Here is a 25,832-nt window from a genome sequence, read left to right on the forward strand (position 1 = left end):
GGGTGCAGGGGCCAGTGGAGAATGGGGCTGGGGGTGCAGGAGATGTGCAGGGCTGGATCTGGGGGTGCACGGGGCTGGGGGTGCACAGGGCAGGGTCTGGGGGTGCAGGGAATGTGCAGGGCAGGGTTTGGGGGTGCATGGGGCTGGATGTGGGGATGCAGGGGATGTGCAGGATCAGGATCTGGGGGTGTGCAGGGCTCAGGATCGGGGGGTGCACAGAGCAGGATCGGGGCAGAGGGGATGCTCAGGATTGGATCTGGGGGTGCACAGAGCAGGACCTGCGGACACAGGGGATGTTCAGGATTGGATCTGGGGGTGCACAGAGCAGGATCGGGGGCACAGGGGGTGTTCAGGATTGGATCTGGGGGTGCACAGAGCAGGATCGGGGGCACAGGGGATGCTCAGGATTGGATCTGGGGGTGCACAGAGCAGGATCGGGGGCAGAGGGGATGCTCAGGATTGGATCTGGGGGTGCACAGAGCAGGATCGGGGGCATGGGGGATGCTCAGGATTGGACCTGGGGGTGCACAGAGCAGGATCGGGGGCATGGGGGATGCTCGGGATTGGATCCGGGGGTGCACAGAGCAAGGACCTGCGGACGCAGGGGATGCGCAGCGCTGGCTCCGGCGCTGTCTCCGGAGGAAGGCACCGAACTACAGATCCCGGCAGCCCCCGGAGGCCCCGCCGCTGCCCCACCTGACCCTCACATGACCGAGCGGGGCCGGGCCGGGCCGGGATGGGGCAGCGCGATCGGATGTTCAAGGTGCTGGTGGTGGGGGACGCCACGGTGGGCAAGACCTCGCTGGTGCAGCGCTACGCCAACGACAGCTTCAACCGGCACTACAAATCCACCGTGGGAGGTGAGCCCTCCCCGGGCTCCTGGAGCTTCCCTGGGTGTTCCCTGGCTGTTCCTGGGGGTTCCCGGGGGTTCCCGGGGGTTCCCGGGTCCGGCACCGCGCCCGTCCCGCTGCGCATCCCGAGGCGCCCCCGTCCCGGGGATCTCCCCCCGGTCCTCCCCGGGCTCCTGAGGGTTCCCTGGGTGTTCCTGGGTGTTCCTGGGGGGTTCCTGGGAGTTTCCCGGGGGTTCCCGGGGGTTCCCGGGTCCGGCACCGCGCCCGTCTCTCTGCGCATCCCGAGGCGCGCCCGGCCCGGAGCGCTCCGCGCCCCCGTCCCGGGCATCTCCCCCCGGTCCTCCCCGGGCTCTGCTGTTGGGGTTTGGGGTCGGAACAGCCGCGTTTCATCCGTGTTTAAGGGGCATCACCTCTTCCCGGAGCCGCCGGGGATTGTGTCCCTCTGCCAGGCTCATTTGGGGTGCCCCATCCTTCTCCCAGCCCTTGGAAAAACCACCCCAGGAGCTGCAAACTGGATGAGTCTGAGTGTACAGGCTCAGCTCGTCCCAGTAAAACCAGCAGCAGCGCTGGTCTGGCATTAATTAAAGAGCCTGGCCTCGCTGCTGAGGGTCAGCTGGGCTTGGGAAGGGCTGTGAGGAGGAAATTGGGACTGGGGCTGAGCAGGATTTTTTGGTTCTTGGTGTAAATGAACAACCTGGAAGGAGCAGGAGCCACCAAGGAAATCTCCCCAAAATCGTGGGGGCTGAGCACAGCTGTTTAAATCTTCCTATCCCCGACCCGAGAGGGGATGGAATAGAGGTGGAAAACGCTGGGGAGCCACAGAGCTCTGTTCCCGTGGTGTCCCCCAGCAGGAAATGCTGCAGACTGGTTTTTGGGGTTTTTTTTTGTGTTTAGTTCCTGCTTTTGGTCAGTCCCAGCCCGGCTGGCTCTGGCTGCCAGCGGCGCAGGGCAGGCTTTGTGCCCTGCAGTGAAACCCTGACACATCAGGATGTGAGAGCAGCACGGCGCTTCCCCTTTTGACTCACTGGCCTGTTTATAGCAAATTTGGGGTAATTCAGGCTGGAGGGAGCTCACAGCTCCTCTCACCCCTCCTTTCCCTGTCCCAGGCTGCTCCCAGCCCCGTCCAGCCTGGAATTGTGCAGGAGAGCCTGAGCCAGGATTCTGAAGGGGTTGGGAGATGGGAGAGGCTGTGCAGGAGGGAGCCCCGTGGTGCAGAATGGCCCTGATCAGGTTTCCTTCCTGGGTTTTTTGGGAATTCTCCAGTGGATTTTGCGCTGAAGGTGGTTCAGTGGTCGGAGTCGGAGACGGTTCGGCTGCAGCTCTGGGACATCGCAGGTATTTTGAAGGGTTTATTAAAATTCTCAATGTTTTGGCCTTTCTTGCCTTCTTTTCCCTCTTCCTCTCCTTTTTCTTCCTGTCCTTTTTCTTCCTGTCCTTTTTCTTCCTCTCCTTTTTCTTCCTCTCCTTTTTCTTCCTCTCCTTTCTCTTCCTCTCCTTTCTCTTCCTCTCCTTTCTCTTCCTCTCCTTTCTCTTCCTCTTCTTCCCCTTCCCCTTCCCCTTCCCCTTTCTTTCCCCCTTCCTTTTCCTTTTTCATGCTTTTCCTTCCCCTCCAAAAATAAACCCCAGGATCCCGTGGATTCCAGGGGCAGGACTGCTCTGATTTGCTGCCTCGAGCCTGAAGTAGTAATTTAAATGTTTAATTAAAAATCCACCTGCAAGGAAAGCATGCAGCAATTCCTGCCCAGCCTTTCCTTTTCAGTTGAAACTGAAAAATTGAAAAATTGAAATTGAAAAACTGAAAAGTTTCGATTGAAATTGAAAAACTTTCTGGTTTTACCCAAGGAGTATTCTCACACAGACGTCCATTTGCACAAACACACCACAAATCCCCACCCGGGGTGGGTTTTTTGCACACCCCACAATTTGCACACCCCAAATCCCAACCCAGGGGTGGTTTTTTGCACACCCCAAATCCTGACCCGGGGGTAATTTTTTGTACACCCCACAAATCCCAACTCTGGCGTGGGTTTTTTGCACACCCCAAATCCCCACCCAGGGGTGGTTTTTTGCACACACCCCACAATCCTGACCGAGTGGTGTTTTTTGCACACCTCATAATTTGCACACCCCACAATCTGCACACCCCAAATCCTAACCCAGGGCTGGGTTTTTTGCACACCCCAAATCTCAACTCTGGTGTGGGATTTTTTTGCACATCCCCATTCCCAACCTGGGGTGGGTTTTTTGCACACCCCAAATCCCAACCCAGGGGTGGGTTTTTTGCACACCCCACAATTTGCACACCCCCAGTCCCAACCCAGGGGTGGTATTTTGCACACCCCAAATCCTGACTGGGTGTGTCGTTTTTGCACACACCCCACAATTTGCACACCCCAAACCCCAGCCTGGGGGTGGGTTTTTTGCACACACCCCACAATCCTAACCAGGTGTGTGGTTTTTTGCACACCCCCAGTGCTGACCTGGGGTGGGTTTTTTGCACACCCCATAATCCCCACCAGGGGTGGTTTTTTGCACACACCCCACAATCCTGACCGGGTGTGTGGTTTTTGCACACACCCCACAATTTGCACACCCCAAATTGCAACCCAGGGGTGAGTTTTTCACACACCCTAAATCCTGACCCAGGGTGGATTTTTTGCACACCTCAAATCCACACCAGGGGTGGTTTTTTGCACACACCCCACAATTTGCACACCCCAAACCCTCACCCGGGTTGCTTTTTTGCACACCCCATGATCCCCACTTGGGGTGGCTTTTTCACACACCCCAAATCCCGACCCAGGGTTGGGTTTTTTGCACACCCCACAATTTGCACACCCCACAATCCCCACCCGGGGTGTGTTTTTTGCACACCCCAAACCCTCACCCGGGTTGGGTTTTTGCACATCCCATGATCCCCACTTGGGGTGGGTTTTTTGCACACACCCCACAATTTGCACACCCCAAACCCCAACCCAGGGGTGAGTTTTTCACACACCCCAAATCCTGACCCAGGGTGGATGTTTTGCACACCTCAAATCCCCACCAGGGGTGGTTTTTTGCACACACCCCACAATTTGCACACCCCAAACCCCAACCCAGGGTTGGTTTTTTGCACACCCCAATTCCTGACCCAGGGGTGGGTTTTTCACACACCCCAAATCCCAACCCAGGGGTGTTTTTTTGGGTTTCTTGCACACCCCAAACCCCCACCCCGGGGTGATTTCTGTCTGCCTGACCCAGGGCAGGAGCGTTTCACGTCCATGACACGCCTGTACTACCGCGAGGCCGCGGCGTGCCTGGTGATGTTCGATGTCACCAACGCCGCCTCCTTCGGCAACAGCCAGCGCTGGAAGCACGACCTGGACACCAAAGTGACACTGCCCGACGGGAGCGCCGTGCCCTGCCTGCTGCTGGCCAACAAGGTGAGGTTTGGGGGATTTGGGGGGTTTGTGGGGGATTTTGTGTGGTTGTGTGTGTGTTTGTGTGTGGGATTTTGTGTGGTTGTGTGTGGGAATTTGTGTGTTTGTGTGGGTGTTTGTGTGTGGAATTTTGTGGGGTTGTGTGGATTTGGGTGGGTTTGTGTGTGTGTGTGATTGTGTGTGGGAATTTGTGTGGTTGTGTGTGGTTGTATGGTGGATTTTGTGTGGTTGTGTGTGTTTGTGTGGGGGATTTTGTGTGGTTGTATTGGGGATTTTGTGTGGTTGTGTGGGTTTGTGTGTGTGTGTTTGTGTGTGGGAATTTTGTATGGTTGTGTGTGGGTTTGTGTAGGGAATTTTGTGTGGCTGTGTGGGTTTGTGTGTGGAATTTTGTGGGGTTGTGTGGATTTGGGTGGGTTTGTGTGTGTGTGTGTTTGTGTGTAGGTGTTTGTGTGGGATTTTGTGTGGTTGTGTGTGGGTTTGTGTAAGGGATTTTGTGTGTTTGTGTGTGTGTGATTGTGTGTGGGGGGGTTGTATGTTTGTGTGGGTGATTTTGTGTGGTTGTGTGGGTGATTTTGTGTGGGTGTTTGTGGAATTTTGTGTGTTTGTGTGGGTTTGGGTGTTTGTGTGGTTGTGTGTAGGTGTTTGTGTGTGGGATTTTGTGTCTTTTTTTGGGGGATTTTGTGTGTTTGTGTGGGTTTGTGTGGGTGTTTGTGTGGAATTTTGTGTGGTTGTGTGTGGGGGTTTGTGTGGGTGATTTTGTGTGGTTGTGTGGAGGTGTTTGTGTGTGGGTGTTGTGTGTGGAATTTTGTGTGTGGAATTTTGTGTGTTTGTGCGGGTTTGGGTGGGTTTGTGTGGTTGTGTGAGGAATTTTGTGTGGTTGTGTGGGGGATTCTGTGTGTGTGTTTGTGTGTGGGATTTGTGTGGATTTGTGTGTGGGATTTGTGTGGATTTGTGTGTGGGATTTGTGTAGGTTTGTGTGTTCTCAGGACACAGGGACAGGAGGAGAGGGAACGGCCTCAGGCTGTGCCAGGGCAGGCTCAGGGTGGCAGCAGCAGGAATTTCCTCATGGAAAGGCTCAGAAGGAGCTGCCCTGGGGGGTTTGGAGTCCCCATCCCTGGAGGTGTCACCTGGAGGTGGCACTGAGTGCTCAGGGTGGGCATTGGGCTCCTGGAGGGATTTTCCAGCCTCAGTGATCCTGGAATTCTGTTTAGAGGCAACAGCTTTGCCAGGATCAGGGAAACCTGGGTGGCTGCACCCACGAGCTCTGGGCCGGGTTCTCTCTCTGCCTTTTAATGATGTATTTTCCCTTAATTTCCAAACCTCCTTCATGTTCTCCTGTGCCAGTGCTGGCTCAGGAGCCCTTTCCAAACTCCATCCCGTTGGCATCGGTGCCACCACGGTGCCACCACCCCTGTGCCACCTCTGTCCTGGCTGCTGAGGGCAGATTTGGGATGAGGGACAGCGTTGGAGGCTCCATTCCAGGCGTGCTTGACTGAGGTGTGCCAGTAACAAATATCAGATAAAGAAACTGCTGCTTGCAACATCCCTGTGAGAACCCTGCCACTGAAAGGCCCTCCCAGCTCCAAAATTCGGGAGAAATTCCTCCCTGGGAGGGTGGGGAGGCACAGATTATCCAAAAAAATGTGGCTGCCCCATCCCTGGAAGTGTCCCAGGCCAGGCTGGAGCAGCCTGGGGCAGTGGGAATGTCCCTGCCGGTGGCAGGGGTGGCACTGGATCATTTTTTAAGGATCCAGTGCTCCTCTGGGATTCTGTGCTCTGAAATCCTCATTCCTGCTCTGCAGTGTGACCTCTCCCCGTGGGCAGTGAGCAGGGAAGAAATCGATCGCTTCAGCAAAGAAAATGGATTTGCAGGATGGGTGGAGACGTCTGTGAAGGAAAACAAGAACATCAACGAGTCCATGAGGTAGGAACAGCTCCTGGTGATGTGTCCTGGGTTAATTCCCTGTCCTGGGCAGCTGGGGCTGCCCCTGGATCCCTGGAAATGTCCAAGGCCACGCTGGACAGGACTTGGAGCACCCTGGGATTGTCCCTGTCCACGTCCAGCTGCCAGTGCTGTCACCTTAATCTGATTTTTTACTCATTTCCTGCACTTTCTGTCCTTCTGAGCTTTGCTTTTTATTTTTTTTACTTCTTTTCTGCACCGCCCAACGCTGCTGGTTAAAAAAAAAACCCCAAAACAACCCCACCAAGCAAACTGAGGGATGTTTTATGTCCCCAGGGTTCTGATTGAGAAGATGATGTCCTCATCCTTGGGAGATGGAAGCTCCTCCTCTGCTGGGACTGGGGATTACATCAACATCAAGGAGAGCTCTCCTCCAGGCTGGGCCTGCTGCTGAAGCCACTGACACTCCCTGCCCCGGGGTCCAGCACTGAGGGGCTTCTTCTCTTCATCACCATCATCATCATCATCATCATCACCACCTTTCCCTACGCTCTCACTGGTTTGGGGTTTTTCCCCCGTGATTTTGAACTTGCCTCCTGCTCAGTGACAATTCCCTGGGAGTGAGGAATGGGAGGAAGAGGAGTGGGAAGATTCCTCTTTCTTCCTTCGTGCTCTGCTGGAGCACAATCCATGTCCAAGCAGTGCCTTGGATCACACTGAATTTTTTAAATTTTCGAGCACTTCCTCCTCTGGCAGTGCTGCCCTGTCCCAGGCAGGGCTGTCAGAGGGATTTTTTACCTTCCTGCACCTTTCCCCCCTCCTTGGGGACATTTGGGGACACACCCCGAGCCTGTGGGTCATTCCCAGCTGTGGGACTGCAGCCAGTGATGGATCTGTGTCCTGGAGGGAGCAGCACATCCCAGCACTGCCACCAAAACCCCGAGGACACGGAACTGGAGCTGGATCAGCACCGAAATCCTGGGAGCTGAATTTGGGAGCTGGATCAGCACTGAAATCCTGGGAATTTGGGAGCTGGATCAGCACTGAAATCCCAGGGGCTGAATTTGGGAGCTGGATCAGCACTGAAATCCTGGGATTTTGGGAGCTGGATCAGCACTGAAATCCCAGGGGGCTGAATTTGAGAGTTGGATCAGCAGTGAAATCCCAGGGGCTGAATTTGGGAGCTGGATCAGCCCTGAAATCCTGGGAATTTGGGAGCTGGATCAGCACTGAAATCCTGGGAATTTGGGAGCTGGATCAGCACTGAAATCCTGGGAATTTGGGAGCTGGATCAGCACTGAAATCTTGGGGGGCTGAATTTGGGAGCTGCAGCAGCACTGAAATCCCAGGGGCTGAATTTGGGAGCTGGATCAGCACTGAAATCCCAGGGGGGTGAATTTGGGAGCTGGATCAGCACTGAAATCCCGGGAATTTGGGAGCTGGATCAGCACTGAAATCCCAGGGGCTGAATTTGGGAGCTGGATCAGCACTGAAATCCCAGGGGCTGAATTTGGGAGCTGCACCAGCACAGCCCTCACCCCCCTGGGCTCTGCCTGCGGGGCAGAAACCCCAAAATTCAGTCAGGAATCATTTCTGCCCTTCCTTTTCACCCCTGTGCCTGGCAGGGCCCTTTTCTCCTGCTTTATTGGGTGAGGAGGGGGCTGTAAAATCCCCTTTGTGTGGCCCCACAAGGGCCCTTTGCACTTTTGGGACAGCCTCCACCTTCTTATCCCAAAGAGTTTTTGGCAATTGCTGCTGAAATTCCCTTCCCCTGCAGCCAGGAGGGGATTTGGGGTAGGAAACAGCTCCCTAAAAAACCCCCCTGCTGTTTTAGTGGGGCTGGAGGAGAGGAGGAGGAGGAGGAAAAAACTTTTTGGGATGAAAGGAAAGGAAGGAACCACTCCCCATTTCCCTTTGGTGCCGCTTTCCCCCAGATATTCGCGGTGGAGAGCAATTCTGGCCAAAAAAAAATGGTATAAATGGAGGAGAATTTATAGGAAATTTGCATTTCAGGGCTGGGGTTTTGTGTGGTTAATTCTGGATTTTTCTATTCCGTGTTTCACTGGTGGTGCACAATCACCCTGCTCATGTTTTGGGTTTGGATTTCAGCAAAAGGCCTTTGCTAATTGGGTTTTTTTTTTATTTCCTTGAGTGATTTAAGTGGAAAACAGGACTAGAAATGGCTGTGTCCTGCTTTCTGCTGAATTAGGACTTTGCTCTGGCAAATTATTCCTCCTGCCTGTCTTGTATAGAGGGAGGAGTTGGTAAAACAGGCACTGATTCACTAAAAAATCTGAGTTTTCATTCTCTGGAGCTGAAAAGAATTTCAAACTCAACAGTGAGGGTTAAGAAATTTAGAATTACTTGCACTCCACTGTTTTAAGGAAAAGCTGAAATACCTGGGCTAGGGTTCTGCTGTGCAAATATTGCCAAATTTGGGGTTAGTGGTGCTTAAAAATACCTTTTTCTGCACCCTTGGTTAGCAACAAATTTGAAGTGCCTTGCTGAATTTTACTTCATTGTCTTAAAAACAAAAAAAAGAAGAAAAAATGGCTTTTAATCCTATAAATATTTAATCCTAGAAATATTTCTAGTTTTTTGTAGAAAGTGAAAGAAGTGCCTAATTTTTTTAAAGGAGCTGTCACGAAAGCCCTTTAGGATTCAGGTGTTATTTGTTGATTTTTTGTACTTGCACCTTAAAGTGTTTCTGCAGAGAGCTCTCCTTAGAGGTGGAAAATCCTGCCCAGGCCCCACTCACTGCTCAGAGCAGCTGAAAATTCCCAATTTTTGCTCCAGAATCCTGGAATGGTTTGGGTGGGGAGGATTTTTAAGGTCCCCCAGTGCCACCCCAGCCACGGGCAGGGACATTTCCACTGTCCCAGGGGTCCTGGGGCAGCCCCATTCCTTTGGATGGATTCCTCACAAGGAATTTGGGGAATTCTGCAGGAAAATTTTGTTCCATCTTCACTTTGATACCTCCCAGTGCCTCTTTGGAGCCTGCACCTCTTCCTCTAAAAGTGCCTCCAAGAATCCACCAAAATCCCAAAGGAGTTTTTTTTTTAAAAATCTATTTCACTAAAATTATTTCTATTTCTATTTCTATTTCTATTTCTATTTCTATTTCTATTTCTATTTCTATTTCTATTTCTATTTCTATTTCTATTTCTATTTCTATTTCTATTTCTATTTCTATTTCTATTTCTATTTCTATTTCTATTTCTATTTCTATTTCTTATTTCTATTTCATTTCTATTTCTATTTTTTAAATTTCTATTTCACAGCATTTCCGTGCTGCCCATCGGTTTCCAGTCCAAGGGGTTTTTTTTCCACATTTACTGTTTCTAACAGCTGAAAAAAAGTTAAATACAACCCCCCACAAGCTGCACAAAAGGAAGAGTCGTTGCTTGAGCTGTTGTAAAACCCCAAGCAGACAGGAAAGCGATTTTCCTGGGCAGCTGGGAGTGTTTGCAGAGACCTCCCTGTGCTTAAAAAATGCCAAAAAAACCCCAAAACTGCCCCTCAATAAATCAGATTCCAAACCCCCATCCAGGGGCTGTGCCCAGCTTGTGCCAGCTGAAATAATTCAGGTTTTAGACAGCAAGGGGAGAGCCAAGAAATGCCTTAATTGAACTCCTGTTGATGTGGGTGGGTAAAAACCTGAATATTTCAAATAGGAAGCAGAAATTGTCTTTATTCTGTTCACTCGTGGCCTCCTCAGGAATGAGCAGCTGGGGAAATAAAGGAATTTATTTTTCCCTGTGCCCTCTGTGTGACTCTGGGGCGACTTTTCCCGTTCCCTTCTCGTTTCTCCTTCCTGGAATTTCAATTTGTGGATTCCAAGGTGAATTTTGGGAATTGGTGGCTGCACTCTGTGAGGCCACACACCTGGAGGATTTCTCTGCAGCTTCAATAAGTCAAAAATATCAAAATTTAGCTTTTTTTTTAAAATTTCTTGCTGTTAAACAGGAGTATTTTAGAGGCAGGGTCCTGACTGTTGTAAAATTCAGTGTTATGGTTGTGCCAAGAGGAAAAAGTGGATTTTAATCCACGTCAGGCAGTCAGTGGGGCAGCATTGCAACGGTTTGAAATAAAAATTTGACATTTCTCAGCTGGTAGTTGTTGTTTTGCTGTCTCAACAGCCCTAAAAAATGAGTTTACGAGTTGAAATTAGGAATAAAAACAACAAAAATGTACAAAATGCACAGTGTGAACTGCCCTGCATTGCCAGCAAAACAAATTCTCCTGAAAGATTCTCAATTATTTTGTTTTTATTGGGCTACAAAGACAAAACTCGTGCATCTCTGAGCCAGGATTTTAATTCATCCTTAATTCAGTGGATTTTGGGGCTCTTTATTCCAAGATCAGCCGGATTTTCCTGGGGATTGATGGAGCAGGAAAAGAGCCAGAATTCCAAAGGAATTCCAGGGAACCCAAATGATCCTAAAATTGTGATTATTCCTATAAATCTGACCACATTTGTATCCTCAAACCATCTTCTCACAGTTCCCAGTGTATAAAAACAGGATTAAAATGTTATTTTTACTAAAATGGAGGGATGAACCTCCAAAGACCAAAATGCAAAGCAAAAGTGAGGAGCTGCCATTTTAATGACTGTGAATTAATTTTAATTTTTCCATGGTTAAAGCATCCTCTTTTCTAACCAAAAAGACTTATTTGGGGGTTTATAGGGAATTTAAAGTGTAAAAATTAAATATCTTCAGTGAGATTTGCATAAATTATGCTGATTAGCACAGGGAAAGTGGTGCTGGTGAAACCAGAAAAATCTGCTGGTGAAATTATAAAATTAATGATAAACATCAATTCACTGCCCGCAGGGCTGATAAAAACCCACAGTGACAAGGGGTGAGAATAGGAAATTGTGGAGGTTTATCAGAAATTTAATTTAATGACATAATCCACCCTGATTTTGTCATTAGATTCAATTTAATAATTTAGATTTATTATAAATTTAATGGCGAAATCCACCCTGATTTTGTCATTAGATTAATATAATCATTTAAATTTATTTTTAAAATGAATTTATTTTTTAGAGGGGGAGGAATAGGAGGGAATAATGGGGGAAATCCTCTGGAATTTGGTGTTTGTGGATTCCCGGCGGGGACAATTCCATGACAAAGGGGCTGGAATGGCCCCGGGCTGGCACTGCCCTAACCTTGGCTGCCTAAGTCGCGATAGGCGCGACAGGGAGGGGATAAAACACAAGGAAAACAAACAAACAAAAGAGGGGAAAAAACAGGAAAAAAAACCCAAAACAAACCCAACACAAAAAGGGGGGGAAAAAAGGAAAAAAAACCCAAATACACCCCCAAAAAACCCAAATACACACCCCCAATACTCAAGCTAAATAACAAAAATTTTAAAAAGCCAATAAAAATCCCAAATACACACCCCAAAAAACCCAAATACACACCCCAAAACCCCAAGCAAAACCCCCAAACAAACCAAACCACAAAAACCAACATAACCCAAAGAAAATGCAAATTAACTCCGCTAAAATAGCCTCAATTATTGGGTTTTTATTGGCTACAAAGACATGCAAAACTCGTGCATCTCTGAGCCAGCCCCAGCAGGGTTTAATCCAAGATTTCCAGCAAAGAATTCCTTGATGTGGTTTCTGCACCTTCCTCCTCTTAATTAATTCAGTTAATTCAGTTAATTCAGTTAATTCAGTGGATTTTGGGGCTCTTTATTCCAAAATCATCCGGATTTTCCAGGGGATTGATGGGGCAGGAAAAGGGCCAGAATCCCAAAGCAATTCCAGGGAACCCAAACGATCCTAAAATTGTAATTACTCCTGTAAATCTGACCACATTTGTATCATCAAACCAGTCTCCTTAGTGAGCCCGATGTATAAAAATGGGATTTAAATCCAATTTTTACTAAAATGGAGGGATGAACCTCCAAAGACTCAAGTGCAAAGCAAAAGTGAGAAGCTGCCATTTTAATGACTGTGGAATATTTTGAATTTTTCCATGGTTAAAGCATCCCCTTTTCTAACCAAAATTACTGATTTGGGATTTCTGGGGAGTTCAAAGTGCAAAAAAACCCAAAATCTTCACTGGACTTTGCATAAATTGTGTATGTGATTAGCTGCTGACTAGCACAGGGAAAAGTGGCGGTGGTGACATCAGCGCTGGTGCCAAAATCTGCCGCTGAGAGCAATTTTTTGCATTTCTTCATAATAAAAATTAATGACACTGAACCCGCGCCCGGGGCCGCGTTTTCCCTCCAAAACCGCGCCGGGCCCGCGCGGCGAATCTGCGGCTCAGGCCTTGAGGCCCCGCAGCGCCTCGAAAAATTCCCGCAGGAACGGGAATAAATTCCGGCGTGGCGGCGGTGACGGGAGGACGCGGCGGGCGCGGCGGGAGCGGCGGGAGCGGCGGGACGGGGCCGCGGTACCGCCGGGAGCCCGTGGCGAATCTGCCGCCGGGGCTCCGCCGCGTGCGGGCCGCGCTGCCCGCCCTCCCCGCGGGGACAGTGGGCGGGCCCTGCGCGCCGTGATGGTTCGAACGAGCCAATGGGGCGCGGGCTCTCGCGGCCTCCGACCAATCGGCGGCCGAGGGGGGCGCGGCCAGCGGGGTCGGCGGCACCGCCCCCCCCGCTCGCATCCTCTCGGCGGGGCGAGCGCGACCATTTTGCGGGGGGGAGCGGCGGGAGCGGGACCGGCACCGACACCGGGGCCGCGACCGGGATCGGGGAGCGACACCGGGATCGGGGCCGGGAGCGCGATCGGGGAGCGGCACCGGGGGCGGCGGCGGCGCCTGACGGGGGAGCGGCGGCTCCGCAGGCGCGGCCTGAGGCGCTGGGCCCAGCGCTCCCGCTCGCTCCGGGCGGCCTCAGCGGCCCCGGCGGCCTCAGCGTCCCCGTTTGCTGCGCGCCCAGCCCCGGGCGGCCCGAAGCGCCGGGAGGATGTCGCGGCCCGTCAGGTGAGTTCCGGCGCGGAGCTCCCGCCGCTGCTGCCGGGCCGGCCCCGCGCAGGGCAGGCCGCGCTCAGGCCGTGCCGATTTCTCCTCTATTTCCCCTTGTTTCCCCCCCGCTCACTTGGCACGGCCACCGCAATAAACACCGCACCTCGCACCGCGCCGCTCGCCGGGGCCGCGGCGGGCCGGCCCTGCGGGCGCTGTCCCACATTTTGTAACGGGGGAAAAAAGGAGAATTTTTTTTGCCGCCGCCGCCGCCGTGACCCACTTGGCGCAGGGCGGGCGCGGCGATCCGCGGGGCCCCTTCCCGGGCCCGCTGCGAGCGGCGGGGCCGAGGCGAGCACGCTGCCGGGGGAGGGGACGCGGTGCCATCCGGCGAGGGTCCGGGGCACGGGGGCTGTGCATGGGGAACCACGCGTAGGGGAGGAGCCGCCTGGAGCCGCCCCCTCGGTGCGAGCGCCGCTGCCACACGCCCTGCTCCGCCCGGCCGCGGGCTGCGCGCCCGCCTCCTGCTCCTCTGTCCCCTCCGCCTTCTGCTCCTCTGTCCCCTCCGCCTTCTGCTCCTCTGTCCCCTCCGCCTTCTGCTCCTCTGTCCCCCTCCGCCTTCCTTCTCCTCTGTCCCCTCCGCCTTCCTTCTCCTCTGTCCCCTCTGCCTTCTGCTCCTCTGTCCCCCTCCCGCCTTCCTGCTCCTCTGTCCCCTCTGCCTTCTGCTCCTCTGTCCCCCTCTCTCCTTCCTGCTCCTCTGTCCCCCTCTCTCCTTCCTGCTCCTCTGTCCCCCTCTCTCCTTCCTGCTCCTCTGTCCCCTCTCCTTCCTGCTCCTCTGTCCCCTCTCCTTCCTGCTCCTCTGTCCCCCTCTCCTTCCTGCTCCTCTGTCCCCCTCTCCTTCCTGCTCCTCTGTCCCCCTCTCCTTCCTGCTCCTCTGTCCCCCTCTCCTTCCTGCTCCTCTGTCCCCCTCTCCTTCCTGCTCCTCTGTCCCCCTCTCCTTCCTGCTCCTCTGTCCCCCTCTCCTTCCTGCTCCTCTGTCCCCCTCTCCTTCCTGCTCCTCTGTCCCCCTCTCCTTGCTGCTCCTCTGTCCCCTCCGCCTTCTGCTCCTCTGTCCCCTCCGCCTTCTGCTCCTCTGTCCCCTCCGCCTTCTGCTCCTCTGTCCCCCTCCGCCTTCCTTCTCCTCTGTCCCCTCCGCCTTCCTTCTCCTCTGTCCCCTCTGCCTTCTGCTCCTCTGTCCCCCTCCCGCCTTCCTGCTCCTCTGTCCCCTCTGCCTTCTGCTCCTCTGTCCCCCTCTCTCCTTCCTGCTCCTCTGTCCCCCTCTCTCCTTCCTGCTCCTCTGTCCCCCTCTCTCCTTCCTGCTCCTCTGTCCCCTCTCCTTCCTGCTCCTCTGTCCCCTCTCCTTCCTGCTCCTCTGTCCCCCTCTCCTTCCTGCTCCTCTGTCCCCCTCTCCTTCCTGCTCCTCTGTCCCCCTCTCCTTCCTGCTCCTCTGTCCCCCTCTCCTTGCTGCTCCTCTGTCCCCTCCGCCTTCCTGCTCCTCTGTCCCCTCCGCCTTCCTGCTCCTCTGTCCCCTCCGCCTTCCTTCTCCTCTGTCCCCTCCCGCCTTCTTCTCCCCCTTCTCCTCCCCGAGCCTTTGGCAGCCGGGCTCTGCGCCCCAGGTGGGTTTGAGGGTTGTTGCCTTGGGCTGAGCGCTGGGGGAGCTTGGCTGGGGTGGGAGGGAGCGCGGTGGCTCTGAGGAGCTGCGGCGCAGGGAAGGGGAGCCCGAGGGAAGGGCTGGAGCTGTGTCAGGCTGGGTTTGGGGGAAGGTTTTGTCCCCCAGAGGGTGCTGGGGCACTGCACAGGCTCCCCAGGGAATGGGCACAGCCCTGAGGGTGCCACAGCTCCAGGAGAGCTCGGACAGTGCTCCCAGGATGGGATTTTGGGAATGGGCACAGCCCCGAGGCTGCCACAGCTCCAGAAGAGCTCGGACAGTGCTCCCAGGATGGGATTTTGGGAATGGGCACAGCCCCGAGGCTGCCACAGCTCCAGGAGAGCTCGGACAGTGCTCCCAGGATGGGATTTTGGGAATGGGCACAGCCCTGAGGCTGCCACAGCTCCAGGAGAGCTCGGACAGTGCTCCCAGAATGGGATTTTGGGAATGGGCACAGCCCTGAGGCTGCCACAGCTCCAGGAGAGCTCGGACAGTGCTCCCAGGATGGGATTTTGGGGTGTTTTTGCAGGGCCAGGAGCTGGGCTGGATGATCCTTGGGAGTCCTTTCCAGCTTTCCAGAATATCCTTTCTGTGATTCCCTTGAGGTGGTAGAAGAGTCTCATAATCTGAGTTGTCTTTGTAGCAAAAGTGTGAGGTTTCCCACGGTGTTCTTCCAATGCTTTGGAATTTCTTCCTGCCCAAGTACCTCGTTGTAGTTTTATTCCCAGTGAGCCTGGCCCGGGGTGTGGATGTTGGCTATTTTGGCTAATTTAACTAATAAGTACAAATTAATCGTGATTATGACGCATCTGTACATTCAGAGATGACAGCATTTGTATTTAAATAACGTCTCTCATATGCAGAATTTAAAATATAAATGGAACCCAGGGCTGCTTTGCTGAGTAGGGGAGTGGCTCAGAGATGGGTGAGCTGCCCAAATTAGCGGTGCTGTGACTCTGCTGCTTGAGGGGACACTTCAGGATTGTCCCTTCCCCTGCCAGCTCTGGGGATTTGCTCCAGAGCTGTCTTTAAAAGCAGAGCCGCTGAGCTTGCTGGAATTATTTTTGCAAGGATTTTTTAAAAATGATTAAAATCCCACTCCTGTGTCCAGTCCTGCAGTGCTGTGAGAGGTCTCACCCTCAGGAAAGTGAAGCACCAAAGTCCAGCAGGGTGTCAGGAGCACAAAACCTGGCAGTGGCAGGATGGATGCAGCAGTCCCTTATCTCCCTGGAGATATTAAATTCCCTGGATTTAATAGCCCTTCCAGGGGAAAAAAGGTAAATATTCAGTGCTCTGCTAACTAGAGAGCTCTGCCAGATTTAAATCTATTCATAAATTAATGCTGGAATGAAGTTTTTTCTGCCTATCCTAGCTGGTTTTTGGTAAAATGGAAGCCTGGTGAAAGGTTCTTCTTCAGAGTGAGATTTAGTGGTGGGAAAGGTTTCCTCTAGTCATTGTTCTTTGAATTAATTGGTGATTAATCTGCTGGTTTCTGGTGAATATGTGTGCACCTAAACTGTATAAAATCCATCCTGCATCCCAAGGTTTTACTCCACTTGTTGAGAAAATTGACCTAAGGCTGAGTCTGGCTGTTGAAGTGAGTTATTTAAAATTAAGTAGTAATGAAGTCCTGTTATTTACAGGCTTTACCTGGCACTGAGAGCCAGGTATTCCTGCACAATTCCATTTCTCCTGGGTGGGGTTTTCAGTGTTGGTAGAAAAAGGCAAGGAGTGAAAACTGAAGGAACCTGAAATTACTGAACTTGTGCATCTCTTGTGTAACTCTGCTGAAGTTCTGCAAAGGGAGCTGGGGCTGCTTATAGGGATAAAATATTAAATAAAATACCTTGAGCCACTCTTTTATATATTTGTACAGCATCAATTAATGTGTTTTAAGTCAGAATTTTGACTTCTGGTACATCCCTCCTTCTGTTTTTTCTCACTCATCACTTTTACTTGCTGGTCCTCTCCTGCAAGTTTTACAAATTAAAATGTTGTGGGCAGAGGTGGAAATCCCAGGGGTTTTTGGTCATTCATTTTAACCTTAAAACCAGTTAGGAATTTATCTCGGTGCTTCAAGGCTTTACATCCTTCATTTTTCTGGATTTGAATCCCAGCTTGGTGTTGGCACTGCAGTGGAAGGGTGAAATTTTACTTGCAGGAGAAAATATCTCTATTAAATGGAACTTGTTGCCAGTGTTGTTGCTGGGCAATGTAAAATAGAAATGTTGTGATTGTGGAAGAGGTTCCTTGGGGATTGGCACTTGATAAAATTGAGTGATGCTGTGTGGTCCAGACATAGATGAGTAAAAAGATGATTCTTGCTCTCTTTGAGTCTGAAAAGAAACAGAGAGAAGGTGGAGGTACAAGAAAATTCAAAATACTGGGGTGGGGGAGTGAGCTGGGTGTTTGGGTTTGCTTCCCCTGCTGCTCTGCATCATTTCTGTAGCAAAATCTCAATTTTAGTTAGAGTCCAAGAGAGAATGAGCACAAGGCTGCAGAAATAATTCAATTGTTTCATGGCGTTCTAAGGTGTGTGGATCCCTGAAAATCCTGCAGGTGTCTGACCCAAACTCTGGGCTCTGTAGTGGGACCCTCCCAGGGATGTCCTGAACCAGTTTTCACCCAGTTTAACCCCAAAGTGACATGGGTGACATCCCTGGCTGTCACCAGGGGCCCTGTGCCACCTTCTGGTGATGATTTTAAATCAGTGTTCAGGGAGAGCCCAAACCCAGCACTGCACAGCCCTGAAAACCCCTGCAGGAAACACTTCTGGCTGGAATTTGTATTTTCTGTGTACAAAAAAGGCACCAAAAATTGTTTTTAGTGGCAATATTTGTTGATAATACAGGTCTCAAAGGGGACACCTTTACCTGGAAGTGAAACCTGAGGGTGAGGGAGGGGCTGCAGCTTTGTTCACAAATGAGGGTTTGGATTATATTTATTAAATAAAGTTTGTAGTGAACAAAAATCTCAATAACTGTTTATTCTCCTTGCCTTTGCTCTCTTGGATTGAGGTGGTTTGACCTAAACTTTCCTCTTCAGTGCCTGGATTTTTGAAGACTCCTTTTAGCGTGGCTTTTCAGGATTGTGTGTTGTGGGGTTATTTTAAAATATGGATTTCATCTGTGGGTTTTAATGCCTGTACAAATACCTGGGATTCTGTTGCATTCCCTTTAAAAAAAAAACAAAAAAAAACCCCAAACAAACAAAAAAACCCCAAAACTTTTCTACTTGATTCTAGGGCTGTGCTGATGTTGGTTTAAAGTCCCAAATTTAGGGACTAAATTGAAGATGAGGTGTGAGGATGAGATCTTTTCTCAGTTTTACAGGCATTTACTGATCCTTTGACACGTTGGTGTTGCTTTTCATAATTCCAAAATTGCATTTTGGTGGGCATCAAGGGCAGGTTTCAAGAATTCCTGTGCATTTCTGAGCTGTCATTAAATTCCTGGAGAATTACTTTGCTGAGTGCTTCCATCCTAACACATTGATGAGTTCCTGTTTATTCCAAAAATATTAATAAAATAATATTTTAATATTAATAGTATATTAATAAATATTGTTAATAAAAACTTGTCCCTGAACTTTACACACACACACTTGATGTTAATCTGAATTAACAAGGAAAACACCCTCAAATTTCAGTTTATATTTTAAACCACATGAACAATGCCCATCCCAGCCATCTTTTTATGCTCATCCTGAGTGGATTTAAATTTATTTTTACATCTTCTTGCTTGCTTTAACATCTAACAGCAGAGAGGAGCTCGTCATTGCTCCTGTGGTGTTGCCCAGAGTGTTTTTATCACCTTGGTGTAGTAAACACTGCGGGCTGGCTTCTAAATAAAACTTCTAAATAAAACTTCTAAATAAAACTTGGCTGGGGCTAAAAGAGGCGAACGATGAGTTTGGAGTGAGGGGAGGGGCAGGTGCAGGAGCAGGTTTGGTTCTTTCTGTCCCTGAAGATTTGCAGCTTTTTATTTTCGGTGCTATCAGTGCAGAAATTCTTTATTTACTGCTCCCTTCTCGCCCTGCAAGATAAGATAATGCAAGGAAACAGCTTCACTTTGGGTTTCTTCTGTAAAGTGATTTTTAATTATTTTTTTAAAATACAAATATCACTTTCTGCTCACCATGTGAGGAAAAGCAGAGTTTACTCCCTGGCTGAAAACCCAAGGGATGGGTTTTTTTTAAAGGATGTTTTTCATAGGGACAAATTTTATTAATTAATTATTATTATTTTTATTAATATAATAATTATTATTAATAATTAAAATGCCACTGTGACATTTCCAGTACCTGATTTCATTTGTCTCTGAAGGAAGCAAGGTGGAAAAGCTGCCATTTCCAGCTTGTTTGGTAGCTCAGGGATGTCTAAAAATGTTGTTTATATGTGGAAATTTCACCCCTTTTATCCTGTCACAGAAAAAAAAATACTTCATACAGAAAATCAGACTTATTAAATAACTTAATTGTTCTTTTGATACTTATCAGAATAAAATTCATGTTTTTACTCGTGGGATGGGTCAGGAGACAACTTTCAGGAAGGCTCCTTGTGGGAATAGGAATATAAATCAAAAATTGCCAATCTTGTGTCCCTAAACTGGAATTTCTCCACACTCAGACTGGGAGGGAGCAGAGCAGGGTCCTGTTGGATTTTATTCCACTCACACGTGCTCCAGAGCTTGGATGGGATTCAGCCTGTACAAACCCTGTCCTCCTTTCATTTCCTTTTTTTTTTTTATTTTTGGGGTGGTTTTTGAGGGATTTGTTTTGGTTTTTTAATTTCTTGAAGAGGTTTGGGTTGAAATCAATTTTGCTCCTGCATCCTTCTGTAAGCCATGAATTAGAGGTGCTTGTACAGGAGGGCAACTTAAAATTGATTTGCCTGTACAAATCTTACCTTCCTTTTATTTACCTTTTTTAGTATTTTGGGTGTGGTTTTTGAGGAATTGGTTTCCTTTTTTTGTTTTTGTAATTTCTTGAAGAGGTTTGGGTTGAAACAAAACAATTTTGTAAGATGTGCTTGTACAGGAGAGCAACTTAAAATTGATTTCAGCTGCTTCAGCATTGATGGCTTTGGAGCATCTTTGAACTGACCACGTTTATCAGCAATTAATTAATGATAATTACTAATTGACAATTAATGCAGCACAGTTTGGGGAGCTGGGTGTGAATTGTGCTGAGGGCAGGAGGAGAAGGAGGGATCCCTGTGCTGGATGGAGTTTTGTAGAGCTGAGCTCACGTGGTGATTGCTGCAAAATCAGATTTATCCTTGGCTTTGGGCCAAAAGGACTGGAAAAAAGGGAATTTCTGGATTCCCGGCTCCTTCCAGGAGGTGTTTGGAGTTTGAGGCATTAACAGCTGAAATTTAATTGAATTTATGGCTGGTTTGACTCCCTCTGGTCAGTGTTTTACAGGGCAGTAAAACAACTTTTGTTTTACCTGTCAGTGAAACAATTGGGCTTTGATTGGCAAGGAGGTTTCAGTAAATTAAAAAAAGCAGATTTGATTTTGTTGACTTCCTTCAGAAAGCTCCTGGAGACCCCAGTGAAAATTTAAAATGCTTTAAAAACAGGGAAAATAAGAATTGGAGGAGGAGCAGGTGAGCTGTGAGCAGCAGAAATTCCAAAAGGAGCAGTTTAGAAATTCTTGATCCATAATCTTTGTGTATTTATCAAAACAACATTCAGATTCTGAAAGTACAATCCAGATTATTATAAAACCTCCTCAGGAAAATGCTATTTATGCTTTAATATACTTAATTAACTTTGTGTTCACTCCTGGCTGCAGAGGTGGGGGTGCTGAATTATCAGAGTTTTCTTGGGAAGTTTTTGGGGTACAAACCCAGCCCTGGAAGAAGGATGTGGCACTTGTTCCTTAAAGCTTTTGTAGCTCTGAAATAACAAATTCCTAATTTTTTCTTCTCCCTTTTAACAGGAACAGGAAGGTGGTGGATTACTCCCAGTTTCAGGAATCAGATGATGCTGGTAAATGACTTTTTTTCCTTAATTTCCTTGGGCTGGAGCAGCTCATTACCGCCACGCATATTAATTGTTCTGCTTCTAATCACATCTTCAACTCCTATTCCAATGAGTTTCTGTTCTTCACAGCCTGAACTGTTAATAAGTATTTAAAAAAATATAATGATTCTCATGTGTTTTGTATTAAACAAACAATGGTGATAGAAATCTTATTATTTAATGCTGGGATTGTTGCAGTGCCTCGAGGCTCTTGGCAGCAATTCCTTGCTCTGTGTTCTGTTCTGGGGCAGAGGCTCCTTGATGCCACTTTTTTTTCCACAGAAAAAAATGTTTTGCATTTATTTTGTGGCTCCAGTTGAGCCCACATTATCATTTGGGAGGGATTGCAGCTAAAAAAATACAATCTGTGTGAATTAAAAGAATATTGCTGGGTCACATTTCAAAAAAAAAAGTGATCTCTGTGAGTGAACAGTTCTGGATCCCATTCCTGAAAAAATATATAGAATTATATATTCATATAATTAACAGAATTAATTATATATATATAATTATATTCTGTGTGAATTAACAGAAAATTTCTGTGTTTTGAGTTCTTGGAAGATAAACTCAATGCTAAGGTTGCACTGATAATTAAAATGAGATAAATATGCTTAATTCTTAATTATAGTGCTTTAATTAATTAAATAAGGTATTGTGTAAGAGTTGTAAGGAGTTCTAAACTCCAATTTAATGACATCCTTTATCCCATCACAGCACAGCAAAGAGTGTGTGCAGTTAGAATCGTGTAGAAATACAAATGGATATTAATTTTAACAGATGAAATTTATATAGATTTATATAATAACTATATAAAATTATATAGATTTATATAATAACTAAATGTAAAATGAGATCCTGTGTCCTTCAGGGAGGTTTTTTGTGTTTCCCTGGGTGAGATTTGACTGTGCAGAGCATTTTCATGCTGCTGTGGGCAGAAGAAAAAGTAAAATCAGAGGTTTAAGCCAGGACTTCGCTTCCACCAAAGTTTTTTAGAAGCTTTGTGAAATTTTTCTTTTTTGATGTGCATGAAGTGATTGGTTTGAACTGGGAATGAGGGAGGATCTGCTGGGAATGAGGGAGGATCTGCTGGGAATGAGGGAGGATCTGCTGGGAATGAGGGAGGATCTGCTGGGAATGAGGGAGGATCTGCTGGGAATGAGGGAGGATCTGCTGGGAATGAGGGAGGATCTGCTGGGAATGAGGGAGGATCTGCTGGGAATGAGGGAGGATCTGCTGGGAATGAGGGAGAACCTGCTGGGAATGAGGGAGGATCTGCTGGGAATGAGGGAGGATCTGCTGGGAATGAGGGAGGATCTGCTGGGAATGAGGGAGGATCTGCTGGGAATGAGGGAGGATCTGCTGGGAATGAGGGAGGATCTGCTGGGAATGAGGGAGGATCTGCTGGGAATGAGGGAGGATCTGCTGGGAATGAGGGAGGATCTGCTGGGAATGAGGGAGAACCTGCTGGGAATGAGGGAGGATCTGCTGGGAATGAGGGAATCTGCTGGGAGTGAGTTTAACTCAAACCCATTTTTGGTTTTTTTGTTGACTTCAGATGACGATTACGGAAGAGATTCAGGTCCCCCGTCCAAGAAAATCCGCTCGTCTCCCCGAGAGGCCAAAAACAAGAGGAGATCTGGGAAGAATTCTCAGGAGGACAGGTAAAAGCAGCTTCTCCTCTGCTGGAAAGTGAAATTTTCCTGTACAATTCCCATTTTGCAGTCCCCAAATTGCCATGAGGACTTTGAAATCATTTTTTTGTTTTCATGACAGATTTCAGCTCCAGGGTTGGAGGCTCTGCCAGCTGCTTCTTGTTCTATCACCCCAAGATGTCTTTTATTCTTTTATTTTCCAAATCAATCAAATGATTAAATCATTTGAGGAATCTTAGACCAGCCATGTGCCAATCTGATTATTTCCTGCCTGGTTTAAGTTTATTTGTCATTCACAGTTTGAATATTATCTTCTCAACCATGACGACTCCACAGCCAGCTGAGCAATCCTGAAGTATGTCCAGAAAAAGTGAAAATCCTCAGCCTGGACATCAATTTGCTCTTTGAAAATTGTTACTTTCCACACAGGAGTGACTGAAATCAAAATTGAGACAAGCACTCAGACTTTACCTTTCTCTCTTTTGCAGCGAGGACTCAGAAGACAAAGATGTGAAGACTAAGAAAGATGATTCACACTCAGCAGGTAACTGCACTGTACCAGTTGTGTATCTTTAAATTGTCTCTTCACACCTGTGAGAGTTGCAGGAGGAGGATTTGAGACAGAAAAGAAATAATTCTGATTTCTTTAAGTTGGATTCTGCCTCTGCTGCTGTTGCTTTCCACCCTGGTTTGGGATAATGTGATTTTTTTGTGTGATGTGATGCTCCTATAAAACTTATCTTCACAAGTGGACAGACCTGGTGATCTTTCCCTGCAAAAGGAAGTGTTTTTTATCCAGAGGGATAAAAGAAATTTCATCTTGGTGCCTTTTCCCTGCAGATGAGGATTTTGGCAGCGAAGACGATGACGTAGGAGCTGACGATGGCAAAGCCGACAGCGACTACGAGAGCTCTCAAAAAAGCAAAAAAGGAAAGAAGGCTAAGCCAGACAAGAACAAGAGAGCAGCCTCCAAATCCAGGAAAAGGCCTGCAGGTAAAAATAAAATAAAAAAGAGAGAAAAAAAAGTGAAATTTTGCAGTGCAAATCATTGCAGAGGATCTTTGTTGGGCGAGCAGGGAAGGCATTGATGAGGTTGAATTTTCCTCACAATAATTAAGTTTTTTACCCCCTCATGAATGCCCTGCCCCTGCTGTACCCAGGGGCAGGAGCTCTGTGCTCTGCCCTCACAATTTGGGCCCTTTTTCTGCAGAGGACAGCGAGGATGAGAAGGAGGATCACAAAAACGTGCGCCAGCAGCGGCAGGCGGCCTCCAAAGCGGCCTCCAAGCAGAGGGAGATGCTCATGGACGACGTGGGCAGCGAGGAGGAGGAGCAGGAGGATGATGAGGCACAGTTCCAGGAGAGTGAGTGAAGGGGACAGCAAAACGGGACAGCAAAAGGGACAGACACACTTTGCTTTCTGCTTGAGACCCTGAGGACTTCAATTGTGCTCCTCAATAACTTCATTTTTACTGTGTGTCTGTCCAAAGCTGAGTTTTCACCTCTAGAATTTGTGCTCCAAGTTTGCAGCAGGGGGGGCTGTGTGCCCTACAGAATTTATCCTCACTATGGGTGGATCTGTTCATCCCTTCCCTGCAGTTTTTATCCAAAATGACACAAAATCTTCATCTTGGAGTCTTTTCCTTGCATATGAAGATTTTCCAGAGATGTGTGTGAGTGTGTGTTTTCCAGAGATGTGTGTGAGTGTGTGTTTTCCAGAGATGTGTTTATTTTCCAGAGATGTGTGTGAGTGTGTGTTTTCCAGAGATGTGTTTATTTATTTTCCAGAGATGTGTGTGAGTGTGTGTTTTTCCAGAGATGTGTCTATTCCCAAATATCTATTTATTTATAAGAAGCCCTAAAGGATAATTGTAAAGTTCTCACTTCTTTTTGCTGCTTCTTGCTGTCCCTGTGACAAACAGATTTTGTACCACAGCAGATAAATGGAAGCCCACAAGGTCTCAGAGTCTGTGCCCATCATTTAACTCAGCTGTTTTCTTCTCCTTCCCTTTTTTTTTTTTTCCCAAAAAACTGACATTTCCTTATGCTTCCAGCAGATTCAGGAAGTGATGAAGATTTCCTCATGGAAGATGATGATGACAGTGACTATGGCAGTTCAAAAAAGAAAAACAAGAAGGTGTCCAAGAAATCCAAGCCAGAGAGGAAAGAAAAGAAAATGCCCAAGCCCAGGCTAAAGGCTACAGGTGAGTCTGTGCAGTGAAAGTTTCTCAGTTTAAAATCCAGATTTTCTCTTTGCTGCAGAAATCTTGGGGTCACAGACATCCACAAAAATGTTGAAGGGCCAAAAATGCCCTGATTTAAAGCAGGAATATGGAATAATGAGCTGGTTTTAATTTTTCCTTTAGGGGTTGAATTTGTGTCTGTCTTGGTGCTAAAAACTCACAGTATTGAAAACCTTCCCTGCTGAGGTGCTGCATTCTGACTTTCTGTGTCTCCCAGCCAAATAAGAACAGTTTGTGGCTTTGTTTGGGACTTTGTGAAGTTGTCAGGGTGGGGAAATGTGAACCAAAGGAAAAGTGGATGCATTTCTGCAGGAAAATTCAAATTACAGCAGCACTGTTCTGCTGTGACAAGAGCTGTGTCCATTTATGATACCAGGACTTGCAATTAAACACCTTTTAAATCTTATTAAATTGCTTTTCACATCAGCTTTACTGACTGGGAGTGCCAAAAACTCTGTGGGTATGGTCAAACTGCTGCTGGATGGCTTTGAAACCCCATTGGCTGTGAGTTTTTCTGCCTTTGGTGCTGCTGAATTTTACGAGGTTTTTCTTTTTCCAGTGACCCCCAGCCCAGTGAAAGGCAAAGGGAAGGCAGGTCGCCCCACAGCTTCCAAGGCAACAAAAGAAAAGACCCCATCCCCCAAAGAAGAGGATGAAGAACCTGAAAGTCCCCCAGAAAAGAAAAAATCAGCCAGCCCTCCACCAGAAAAGTCAGGGGATGAGGGATCTGAAGATGAAGCACCCTCTGGTGAAGATTAAAATGGCAGTTGAGGAAAATCTTTGTTTAAAAAAAAAAAAAAAGAGGAAAACAAAAAAAAAAAAGAAAAGAAAAAGGAAAAGAAAACAATACTTAGGGGTAGAACACGGTTTTGGCTGTGGCTTGACTCATGGGCTTTGAATGCTGTCTTTACTTTCAGCTGTTTAATACAGTGTCTCCTTTTTTAATAAGAGGAAACCCTTCTACAGTAATATTTTGAAGTCAATGTTCTCTGTTGGCCATTCCGTTCTCCCTCCCCTGCCAAATCTGAAAAGCCATTTGAGACAAAATTAACACACCATTCAATATTTCAGTTTTTTTTCAAGGGATACTGCAGTTGTGAAGCAATAAGGTTTGAGACTGATC

At 48.2% G+C, this 25,832-nt stretch overlaps 2 protein-coding genes across 3 annotated transcripts; both read left to right on the forward strand.

The window, feature by feature from the left end:
• Positions 1 to 701: 701 nt before the first annotated feature.
• On the forward strand, positions 702 to 10,284 carry RAB29 (RAB29, member RAS oncogene family). Its single transcript, XM_063418131.1, has 5 exons — positions 702 to 860; positions 2,115 to 2,186; positions 4,095 to 4,276; positions 6,076 to 6,197; positions 6,513 to 10,284. Exons 1-5 carry the CDS (start codon positions 737 to 739, stop codon positions 6,628 to 6,630), a joined length of 618 nt encoding a protein of 205 aa, XP_063274201.1. The 5' UTR covers positions 702 to 736; the 3' UTR covers positions 6,631 to 10,284.
• A 2,546-nt stretch (positions 10,285 to 12,830) lies between these two features.
• Positions 12,831 to 25,542, forward strand: NUCKS1 (nuclear casein kinase and cyclin dependent kinase substrate 1). Of its 2 annotated transcripts, none has more exons than XM_063418129.1 (8): positions 12,831 to 13,123; positions 20,733 to 20,782; positions 22,371 to 22,476; positions 22,956 to 23,011; positions 23,308 to 23,460; positions 23,678 to 23,830; positions 24,521 to 24,670; positions 25,269 to 25,542. In XM_063418129.1, the coding sequence occupies exons 1-8, from the start codon at positions 13,107 to 13,109 to the stop codon at positions 25,466 to 25,468; spliced, it is 885 nt and encodes a 294-aa protein (XP_063274199.1). In that variant the 5' UTR covers positions 12,831 to 13,106; the 3' UTR covers positions 25,469 to 25,542. The 2 variants fall into 2 exon arrangements, with proteins under 2 accessions (XP_063274199.1, XP_063274200.1); XM_063418130.1 differs by having other exon boundaries at positions 12,832 to 13,123; positions 24,524 to 24,670.
• The last annotated feature ends 290 nt before the right edge of the window (positions 25,543 to 25,832 follow it).

This window comes from Prinia subflava, chromosome 23, assembly GCF_021018805.1.
Source record: "Prinia subflava isolate CZ2003 ecotype Zambia chromosome 23, Cam_Psub_1.2, whole genome shotgun sequence".
Taxonomy (NCBI): domain Eukaryota; kingdom Metazoa; phylum Chordata; class Aves; order Passeriformes; family Cisticolidae; genus Prinia; species Prinia subflava.

Coding starts and splice junctions, on each gene's coding strand:
- RAB29 (XM_063418131.1), top strand. CDS start 737: ATGGGGCAGCGCGATCGGATGTTCAAGGTGCTGGTGGTGGGGGACGCC. Junction 4,277..6,075: donor GCCTGCTGCTGGCCAACAAG/GTGAGGTTTGGG, acceptor CCTGCTCTGCAG/TGTGACCTCTCCCCGTGGGC. Junction 6,198..6,512: donor AACATCAACGAGTCCATGAG/GTAGGAACAGCT, acceptor TTATGTCCCCAG/GGTTCTGATTGAGAAGATGA.
- NUCKS1 (XM_063418129.1), top strand. Junction 20,783..22,370: donor TCAGGAATCAGATGATGCTG/GTAAATGACTTT, acceptor TGTTGACTTCAG/ATGACGATTACGGAAGAGAT. Junction 23,461..23,677: donor ATCCAGGAAAAGGCCTGCAG/GTAAAAATAAAA, acceptor CTTTTTCTGCAG/AGGACAGCGAGGATGAGAAG.